Below are 10,117 nucleotides of genomic sequence, written 5' to 3'. Positions count from 1 at the left end.
TGACATTTTATACTTTTAAACATTGATTATGATCACGGAAGATAACAGCGTTAAAAAAAATGATACATTTTTAAAGTACCAACTTAATGAAACATTATATTATTTTAATATTATTAAGTATTTTTTATTGATAACAATTTTACCACAATAAATTACGGTACCACTCCACATGTCCCATCCCTACGCTTGCACGTGACAGAGCGACATGTTTGGAACGACCAATCGCAACGTCCGGCAACTGCCAAACCGATTTAGATGAAATTTGGTACTGAGATAGAGATAGTTTGAGTTTGAGTTGAGGCCCCGGGAAAGGACAGGATAGTTTTTATCAATCACCATCATTCCACGCAAGCAATACCACAGAATAAATAATAGTACTAGGTACAGAAGACTCACTCTAAGTACTCTAACAAAACGCGTCTGTCACGATCAGCACAGATATGGCCGCTAGGTGGCGACAGCGCCACGCGCGGCTTATGACAAACCCCAAAATTGGGGTCGAACGGATGTGCTTTTAGCTTAGGGTTGCCATACGTCCCGGTACGCCGGGACATGTCCCGGTTTGAAGCATGATGTCCAGGTGTCCCGGTCCATAAGCAAATTGTCCCGGTTTATAAATCATAGTTATTTAGTAGGGGGCATTGAGACAGACAGACGGCCGGACGGTCAACAAAGTGATCCTATATGGGCTCCGTTTTTTTCCTTTTGAAGTACGAAATCCTAAAAATCTACCTACTATTATCTCGAAAAAATTTCGCGCTCGTTTCGCTCGCGTTTTCATTTAGGTACCTACATTATTTGTGACAGTTAAGTTGAAATTTGGTACACATGTATGTATTATGTAAATCTATAACCCGAAGACGGACATGTAACGTAAATAAAATGAATTTTAAACATAGGGGGCACTGATTGGGGGGTAAATGAGACAGTTAAAAAACAAAGTTTTGCAAACTATATCGTGTTATATATCAAGTGATAGAGCTTTGGGAATCTCACATATATTTTATTAATAATTTTAAGATTAATAGTTTAGAAGTAATTTAAGTAAATATGCACAAAATGACCATTTCCCTTCTTTATCTCCGAAACTACTAAAATTTTAAAAAATATATACTAAATAGTTCCTTGCCTATAGATGACAGAAAAACCTATTAGAAATATGCAGTCAAGCGTGCGTCGGACTTATTACTTATTTTTTGATCGTCCCTTACGGGTCTTTTTTGAACATTTCACTCACGTTTCACATCAAAATATACATTGTTGAAAATTGTGTAATGTACGGATTTACGGAACCCTTGGAAGGAGAGTCCGACTCGCACTTGGCCGGTTTTCTTTAAATGTCCCGGTCTGAGCCCCCACACTTATGGCAACCCTATTTTAGCTACCTGTAGCAAAGCGGCGAAATCACGGAGTGAGCTACGCCTGGTAATACTCAAAGTCAAACCATTTACAAAATCACATTTTCTGAGTAGGTACTCAGAAAATCACATTTTCTGAGTACCTACTCATGCTTACATATGGTGATATGGTACATATTATGTACGTAAGTGTGAGATGTATAAGATAATATCATAAGTAACATTATTACAGCTTACAGCTAAATTATCTTTAGCCTTCAATCATTGTTTTATAAAAGAAATATGGGTACAAAGCTCATTTAAAATACTTATCAGTTTTCCAGCTTTTCCTCTACAATTTTGTCATTTGACTTATCAATTTTGTCATTTGACTTATCAATTTGCAAGTAATTCATATCATTTACAATGTTATCAGGAATTCTAAATATTAGACCTCTCACCAATTCTGGTATATTAAACTCGCAACCCAGAGCAATAAGCCTATCAATGTTCTCCGAATTCACCGATTCTACTAGCTTAGCCGAGCAATCGGCCCTCAACTTGTCCATGAAGTAGTGTGCCGCAACCTGCAACAGCGGCTCTAAGCCTTCTTCTGGTAGAATACCCAAGTACATGTAGTCCTTCAGGTGTCTAAGCGTCTGGACAGTGATACCGTCCATACTAATCTGACCTTCATTTGATTCCTTCCAGTTATTCGTCAACATCATTTTGAACATGTCGCTGTGAAGGAACAGTACAGCCTTGTGTACAGCCACTGAGCCATCTTTTGTATAAAGCTGAAAATCCGTGGACTCTGTGTCTTCATAGAGTTCTTTTCTTGGCAAAAAACCTGTTGGCATTATGACTTGCGCAGTAACATTTATTTCAATAGTGAAACAAGTTGCAGTAACATCATGTGTCCTGTCTGAATAACTTGTGTTGTTGCATTTGAAATTCGTTCTTCCTGTTGATGTATGTAGCAGCGGGTTCAACTGTACTTCAATCCAGTGGTCAGAACAATAAAACAGTTCATTAAAATCGTTACATTGTATAGAAACTGGAACTGGAGAATTGTATACACCTTCCATTTTTTTCATTCTTACATATGGTACAAACGAGCATTTTACGTACTCAAATTTTAGAGAAGCCTGTATCAAGTTATCAACGGTAATAATTTTATCATGTGTTATTGAAACAGGGTCTCCTTCCAACCGTACAATTGTAAATATTAGTGTAGTGGTAGGACCGCGGTGTAAATGTCGCAAAGATCTGTAAAAAAATTATTAGGTATGTATAAAGTAAAGTATTATAAAATACATTATGTATGTTAGTCTGTAAGGTATTTGTAATATGGGCTGTGTTGCCTTAATTAAATTTCTAAATAAATAAAATAAATAAATGTCTAACAAACCAAACAGAATGTGTAAAGTTAGCGTGTAATAAAACGGATATGGATTTATTATAAAACTAGGCAGTCTAAATACAGATTACAGTCTGGCAAACATGTTATGACAGTAACAGTAGAATCCCTCTTTTTAGGGTTTTAGCACTACAGCATGAAAAAATACAGAAGCTGCAGCATACAAACTGAATTTTGTTCTCATCTTAAAACTATGTTGGATTGTAATGAAACTGCACATACAATAACATGAGGTATATATATGCCAGCTTAAAAAACAAAAAAAGAGCCAAAACAAGTGTTGTATGAAAAACTTAAATACACAGTATATTTTTAACTAAGAACTTGTGGTATCTGAAGCTATATAAACTAATTATCCTATTGTAAATACAAAGTTTCAGAGCAATCTAGCTAGTCGTTTTAAAATGAGAGCATAACTACATTTGTATAGAGAACTATAAGCTTGCTGCGGACAATGATTACCTCTGCCTTTGCTCCAATGACAAACGACTCCTGCCAAACTATAAACATACAATCTACTTACATTTAAACATATTGGGCTAGATCACCCATGTTTTTATCGTTTTTACGTGTTAGTTTTAATTTAGTAGGTACTTTTAAAATTAAGGTTACATTTTATTATAATAAAATTTTGTTATTAATTAAGTTTGTTTTTGGCTTTGATAAACTTAAATTATATATTTACCCTTACATTTGAGACATAGTGTACTCCAAATATGTAATTGGTAAGTATTTCTTAAAATTGGATTCACTTAATGTAATTTCTACGGTTCAAAAACCTTAGTGAACAGAACAGTCAATCTGACAGTTATGGAATCACACAAAGAGAATATAATCAAAATTCAAATCACAATATTATTCTTAGAGGATATAACCAACGGAGACGCCATGTCTAAAATTTTCGGTACAAAATAGTCTGCCGTTTTTTGCGGGGGAGGGGCACATCAAATGTATAGGTACGTCATGTCAGATAAACGTCAGTCCATACATATGGTTGACATGTGGTTGACCATTGGCCGCCTATTTTCGACAGAGGGGAACGCCTGTTAATGGCGGCTCCATTGTTAATTACTCCGAGATATTATTCATAATCAACGACATCAACGTACATACCGTTGCACCGGTACGGATTCCATAAGTACGGAGAAAGATTAGCATAGCATGGCATGACAATGACAGATTACAATTGTAATTTTTTTTACAAGTGCGGAAACGCCACAGATTAAGCTAAAAAGTGAAGTTTGTGGGATTCACGACGGATGCCGGATCTGATCTGTATTTCCAAAATATTTAAGTTTGCAATATTAACATGCACTTAAAAACCAGAATAAACAAAATATTTTCATAAAGTGAAAGATTAAATAAAAAATCTCTCCAAAATGAATCGTGTAACAACAGTTTAACAAACAACATTCCACAAAACCATTCGTTCTTTGTTCAGCTTTCGCAGCCCTCCCCTCACTCCACCACTCTTCTCATTCGCATCGTTCGTTTTTTTTGCGGTATTGCTGTGGCTTGGTTTTGGTGCTCGTTTCTCGTTTGTCGCTGTGTTTGAAATTTAGTTGCCCTGCAGTTTGATGCTAATTCAAATAAAAACACGTAAAAATTGGCTGTACAATTCAGTTAATTCATTGAATGCACTTAAACTTGGTAAGTGGATTTTACAAAGTTATGATAGAACACGTTGCTTTGACATCGCTACTCTTGAACTTCATGAAAAAGTTTACTGTTTGTTTTTGATAAAATTTTGTTGTTGTTACGTAAATATCGTATTCACATTTGTTTTAACTATATGTTACCCTAATTTTAGCATTAATAGCGCCAGTACTGTTGTCCAGGAATGTGTTAAAATGTCATGATTTCGTCATGTATTGGGAATAAGTTTTTTTTTAATATACTGCCATGTAATATCCATACCAGTGTTTATCTCTATATCTTAAAATTGTTGTGCTCTGTTTCAATTAGTGTGTTTAAAAGGAAACGTCTTTAGTTGTCCCAGTCAATACAATACCTACAGCAGCAATTTTCTCTCAGTTTTAGGCAGAAACCATGCTGAAACAAGAAAGCGGGAATTTGGCTGAATTCGAGTATGATATAAACCAGATGTACAGGTACACTCATTTTAAAATAATTCGATCTAAAGTAGGGTTGCAATGCATCCCTGTACACCGGGACATGGGGACATGCACCCGTTTGAAGCTTAATTTTTTTACACCTATACATTTACTTTACATTTCATACCTATTTGCATGTTGTAGTCTCAGAGCAAAATTGTATGTATTAACTTTCAGTGGAAACTGTTTTGGCTAATGTGCTCAAATATCTTTCTCAGGCTATAAGAATTATGTGTGCTGTTTCCCTTAATCAATAAAATAAAAATTATATCAAAATTTAATGCCTGTTATTTTGTATGAAGAATATACCAGTATTCAGTTAATGTTTAAGAACCACTGCTAATTTTTCTTCAGAAGTAAAGGTACCCAAGTTCCCAAGTGACACTAACTAACCAAAGTATTCTTCGCCCTTCAGCGTGGACAGCATGAATCTAGAAGACCTAGGGTCGCTGGGCACCTTCAACAGCCAGGGCAACCTCGTGGTGCTGTCTCCACCAGATGTCTCCGAAGAGACTTTGGACATCGCCTATGCCATGCCTAGCGTGCCAAACATTGAGGATATGATGCCGGTATAGTTTCTTTTTTTTCTTCTTCATTACACTCACGACAGAGTGGTCGTGGCCATTATGTAAACTTTTGAGTGACTCTTTTTTTTATATATAAATATTATTTCAGCGAAGTACAACCTTCAAGCTTAGTATTAATCTGTTCTAAAATAAGGGCTATAATAATAATAGGGATATAAACATTAACTTAAGCTAAGACTAAGAAAGACCAAGGGTATTTATCTATCAGCTAATTGCAAAATGAATAAGTTTTTGGCAAAATAAAACATTTTTGGTACAAGCTTATATGGCTGACTAATTTTCTTTCCACAGGCAACTAATACTCATTGATTCTAAGGTGGCCTCATAACATTGCCCTATATTCGTAGGCCATGTCTACGCCTGGGCTAGTCTGTGGCCATGAGTAAGCCCATTCATAATTTAAAAAAATAAATAAAAATAGAGTTGACGTTAAAGATATAGGTATGTTTAAACCTTTCGCCTTATTACAAAGGAGTAAGGTGCAAAAGTGTAAACATATATTTGACGTCAACTGTGTGGGTCCCTCAACCACCTACAGAGTTCACTAATACTGCGTTACTTGTTTATATGTAGTCCTTGTGCCCAGGTGTCGCCGCGAGGCCCGCCGGCGCGCACTCCGTTCCCCGGAGGCCTGAACTTCGCCGTCGAGATAAATGCTGCTGACACCAACCGCAAGAAGTACTTGGTAAGTTATTCTGGTGTCCCAGGAAGTCACAACACTAGTTGGGGGCGTAGAATCATCTGTACATAAGTACCTACACTTATACTTATGTACTTACCCAAAATTAGGAACCCAACCCAACCCAAACCCAAGAAGACCAAAAGAAGAAAGAAGGCTAAGATTATGATTCAATGAAAAGGGGACTTTATCGTGTATAAATTAGAATAAGCTTGAAAATGACTTATGTGATTATATATTGTGTGACTTTCTTCGTTAGTGTGGCCCTGGCATTATAAGCGTACCTCATTCATTTTAGTAATTATCTGAAACTTAAATTGTTTTTGTATTTCAGTACTCGCACCAACTGAACCGCATCTATGTGGACATCAAGACCAACTTCCCAGTCCAGTTCCGCTGGGACTTCGAGCGAGCGGGCAGCCCCATGTTCGTGCGAGCCACCACCGTGTTCTCTGATGACGCGCAGTCCGAGAAAAGAGTGGAGAGATGCCTGCAGCACACACATGAGAGCGCCAACGCTGGTATGTCACTTATTACAAAAACCGGACAAGTGCGAGTCGGAATCGCCCACCGACGGTTCCGTACTTTTTAATATCTGTTGTTATAGCGGCAACAGAAAAAAAAATTGAAAAGAAGAAGAGTGAAAATTTCAACTGTCTAGCTATCACGGTTGATGAGATACAGCCTGGTGACAGACAGAAGGACGTGGAGTCTTAGTAATAGGGTCCCGTTTTACCCTTTGGGTACGGAACCCTCATAAAAAACTAAGATAAACCTATCAGTCTGTCATTTTTATTGCCAATAATTTACATTAGCAATAAAAATATACACAAAAAGCGACCTGCCCCGGCTTCGCACGGGTTACACGAAATCTTAACAAATTATACACCTAAACCTTCAAGAATCACTATTGATATGTGAAAATCGCATGGAAATCCATTCCGTAGTTTTTGAGTTGTCGCGAACAAACATACACACAAACAGATAGACGCGGCGGGGGACTTTGTTTTATAAGGTGTAGTGATACTGGGACATCGTCTCCCTATCTGGCTTGTATAGTCTGTAATGATGAGTGATACTGATGATAATACTGGCCAGTCGTTTTTAACTTTGTATATCAACAATTTGATAAAAACTTTGAATCCCTTTCTTTCCCCTTAGTGATCGAATTTCCAAAAACCCTTTCTTAATGGAGCTGTAGAATATTTCAATAAGAATATTATTTAAATGCAAGATCTCTTTCTAAAGTTTAGGCTGCGTGTTGTCTGTCTTTTATACAGGATGGCTAAAATATAACTGCATATCCGTTGCTAGGGGGGTTTCGGGATTATACTGAGCAACTTTTACTATGGGACCAACCGCGAAAAGAAAATTTACCCTCCCATAGAAAATCCCAGCCAATCCAATACAATTTTGTTTTTCGCGATTTCGGGGTTGGTCCCATAGTAAAAGTTGCTCAGTATAATCCCGAAACCTCCCTAGCAACATGTTAGGTTTAAGATATCGGCACAGAATAAATAATAGTACTACCGTACAGAAAGGAAACTTCCTACAAAACCGAAGTTTGACAGCAGTTCAGGGTCGAATCTTGCTATCCCTTTCTAATATATGGCTCTATCCCTTTCGGGTATGTAGGGTTGTCAAAATTCAAGTGATTATCTTATCTGTGGTCGTGCACGTAAAAGGAAGTTGAGTGGTGTCAACCCTAATAATTGCTCGGAGCAATGCTGAGCCGAGCGGAGCCGAGTTTGGCCGATCTCAGGAGTTTCGCACCCCTGATATCGGGTAGATGCGATTTTCACGCCTGCCGGTTGCACCCGGCAACAGCCTTGTCAGTCGGAATATATTAGATATACGATAACCGGCCGTGTCTCATTTCTTGGCACCCTTTTCCCTCCAAAATAACACAACGGTAATGCAGTTATTTTTTAGCCACCCTGTATAAAGTGACTGTTTTTTATACATTTGTATTTAGATAAGGGTAGATTAAAAAATCTTAACTTATTTTTATCAGGCGTAGACCCGACCATAGTGCAGAACGTGCTCCACTCGTCGGCCGCGGCGGGCACGCAGGGCGTGTACTACTGCGGCGCACCCGGCCTGCCCGACTCGTGGTACTCCGTGCTGCTGCGCTTCGACGGCCGCCCGCAGGAGGCCTACTCGCACGCCTACCAGTTCGTCTGCAAGAATTCATGCTCCAGTGGGATCAATAGACGGTCTATTGACATCATTTTCACACTTGAGGATCATACGTGAGTTTGTTATTATTATTTGTATCTCCGTTTTAAAACTCTCGGGTCTTTCGAGCCCGGTCATTTATAAGGCGTGCGTGGGGATATGGATCCAACACGTAGAGTCTGTTTGGGGAGTTTTGATGTCATGTAGAACGCCTCCTGGAACCCATTCACGGGTACATACATCAATAGATACCCGCGAACCGGTTTCAGCAGTCATTGGAAGCTATTGTGAAGAATATGGACAGAGTACTGGTCTATGGTTTAAGTTTGGGTGGAAAAAAGACTGGGCTATTGCAAAGAAGTCCGGACACCTGCCATTACATTGCTTGCACAAGTTATCGAGGCAGGCGATGACTCGCCACTCGTTAGATGGGCACCTGATGCGCCATCGTAAAGACGGCCAGGCGCAACACCGGCGTGAGCGGCTCAGGGGTGTCGAGAGGTGGTGCTGCGCTTTCTCCGAAGTTACTCGTGGCGTTATGCGTTATAACACTTTCCACCCCTGGAGCTATATAGCTCTAGCGACTTCTCTTTGGATGGCCAACAAAGGCAAGCCAGAGCTGAGAATCCTGCGGGACCCCTTGGGGTCGACTCAGACCGACGAAGATACGCCGGAGACGGAGACCTTGACCGACTCTCGGGAGCATTCGGTTCCGTGGGGTCGTTACTCCCCAACAGTTCGCCACAAGCTGCCCTGCGGGCTTATTATTATTTATTATACTTCATATTTACAACAACTCTTGTGTGGCATGACAAGAATGAGTATATAAGCCTGAAAGTTGCACTCATAGTAGAACAAGTAAGAGTGAATCGTTTAGCGTAATACGGGCATGTAAAGCGGAGGGATGAAAGTCATGTGACGAGAAAGGTATGAATGAATGTGGAGGGAAATAACGGGAGAAAAACTGAGGAAAAGATGGATGGACTGTGCGAGAGATGATTGATATGAACCCGAGTGTATGATGAGATGACGGGCGAGAGAGAGGTACGAATGAAAAAGAGATGATGCGTATGAATGGGATAAAGGCAAGCGAATGATGATGACTTACAGCAACTTTTATACTTTAAGTATTAATAGGTCTTTTACAACACAAAGGACAGTCCAATTTTGTAGTATAAATCGTAACAAGTGGAAGCACATAGAGCTACATGGTATCAGTCGGATTTCAATTATTCATCGGTTCGTTGCAGATAAAAAATGAAAGTACCTAATAGTATAAAGTTTTCAAAATTGTCTGTCTCAATGTAGACGTCCGCGCGGCCGCATCGCACGCATCGGACGTATCGTACGCAACGTTTTTTAGTATTTTTTGTATAAAAAATCACACATATGTGTCCACCGATCACTCGCGTGCGACGCGTCCGACGCGTGCGATGCGGCTCTATGGGCGTCTACCTTTTAGAAGTACTCGGGACGGTTTTATGATATGAACTCTTGTTAACTTTGTTGTCTCGGTGCAGGGGCCAGGTGTACGGGCGGCAGGCGGTGGGCGCGCGCGTGTGCGCCTGCCCGCGCCGCGACAAGCACAAGGACGAGAGCGCCGCGCCACCACAACCCAGCACCAACAAGCGCCGCCTGCCGCCGCAGACGCCGCAGGCACCGCCCGCGGGGAAAAAGGTCAAGATAGAGCCCGACGACGATGTACTCGTGCTGCCCCCGGTGAGTCTAACGTTCAAGTATTATAGCGGTCTCGATATCGCGCGGCGGCCGCGCGAGCATCGTTCGACCGCGGCGAACCTGTA

At 39.9% G+C, this 10,117-nt stretch overlaps 2 protein-coding genes across 3 annotated transcripts; one reads left to right on the top strand and one right to left on the bottom strand.

Moving 5' to 3' along the window:
- Nucleotides 1-813: 813 nt before the first annotated feature.
- LOC134674425 (uncharacterized) lies at nt 814-3,931 on the bottom strand. 2 transcript variants are annotated; one of them, XM_063532489.1, is made up of 2 exons: nt 3,871-3,931; nt 814-2,606 (listed from the first exon to the last, which is right to left on the bottom strand). In XM_063532489.1, the coding sequence occupies exons 1-2, from the start codon at nt 3,891-3,893 to the stop codon at nt 1,670-1,672; spliced, it is 960 nt and encodes a 319-aa protein (XP_063388559.1). In that variant the 5' UTR covers nt 3,894-3,931; the 3' UTR covers nt 814-1,669. The 2 variants fall into 2 exon arrangements, with proteins under 2 accessions (XP_063388559.1, XP_063388560.1); XM_063532490.1 differs by lacking the exon at nt 3,871-3,931 and adding an exon at nt 3,449-3,563.
- Nucleotides 3,932-4,265: 334 nt separating this feature from the next.
- LOC134674370 (cellular tumor antigen p53-like) lies at nt 4,266-8,393 on the top strand. Its single transcript, XM_063532432.1, has 6 exons — nt 4,266-4,407; nt 4,798-4,868; nt 5,287-5,440; nt 6,045-6,143; nt 6,472-6,658; nt 8,152-8,393. The coding sequence occupies exons 1-6, from the start codon at nt 4,393-4,395 to the stop codon at nt 8,391-8,393; spliced, it is 768 nt and encodes a 255-aa protein (XP_063388502.1). The 5' UTR covers nt 4,266-4,392.
- The last annotated feature ends 1,724 nt before the right edge of the window (nt 8,394-10,117 follow it).

This window comes from Cydia fagiglandana, chromosome 20, assembly GCF_963556715.1.
Source record: "Cydia fagiglandana chromosome 20, ilCydFagi1.1, whole genome shotgun sequence".
In the NCBI taxonomy this organism is placed as follows: Eukaryota; Metazoa; Arthropoda; class Insecta; order Lepidoptera; family Tortricidae; genus Cydia; species Cydia fagiglandana.
This window is presented reverse-complemented; position numbering and strand designations above follow the sequence as displayed.

Excerpts from the sequence above, each read along its gene's own strand:
- LOC134674425 (XM_063532489.1), bottom strand. The coding sequence starts at position 3,893 with ATGGAATCCGTACCGGTGCAACG. Across the intron at positions 2,607-3,870 it reads GAATCCGTACCGGTGCAACG|ATCTTTGCGACATTTACACC; the intron begins GTATGTACGTTG and ends ATTTTTTTACAG.
- LOC134674370 (XM_063532432.1), top strand. Across the intron at positions 6,144-6,471 it reads CCAACCGCAAGAAGTACTTG|TACTCGCACCAACTGAACCG; the intron begins GTAAGTTATTCT and ends TTTGTATTTCAG. Across the intron at positions 6,659-8,151 it reads ACATGAGAGCGCCAACGCTG|GCGTAGACCCGACCATAGTG; the intron begins GTATGTCACTTA and ends TATTTTTATCAG.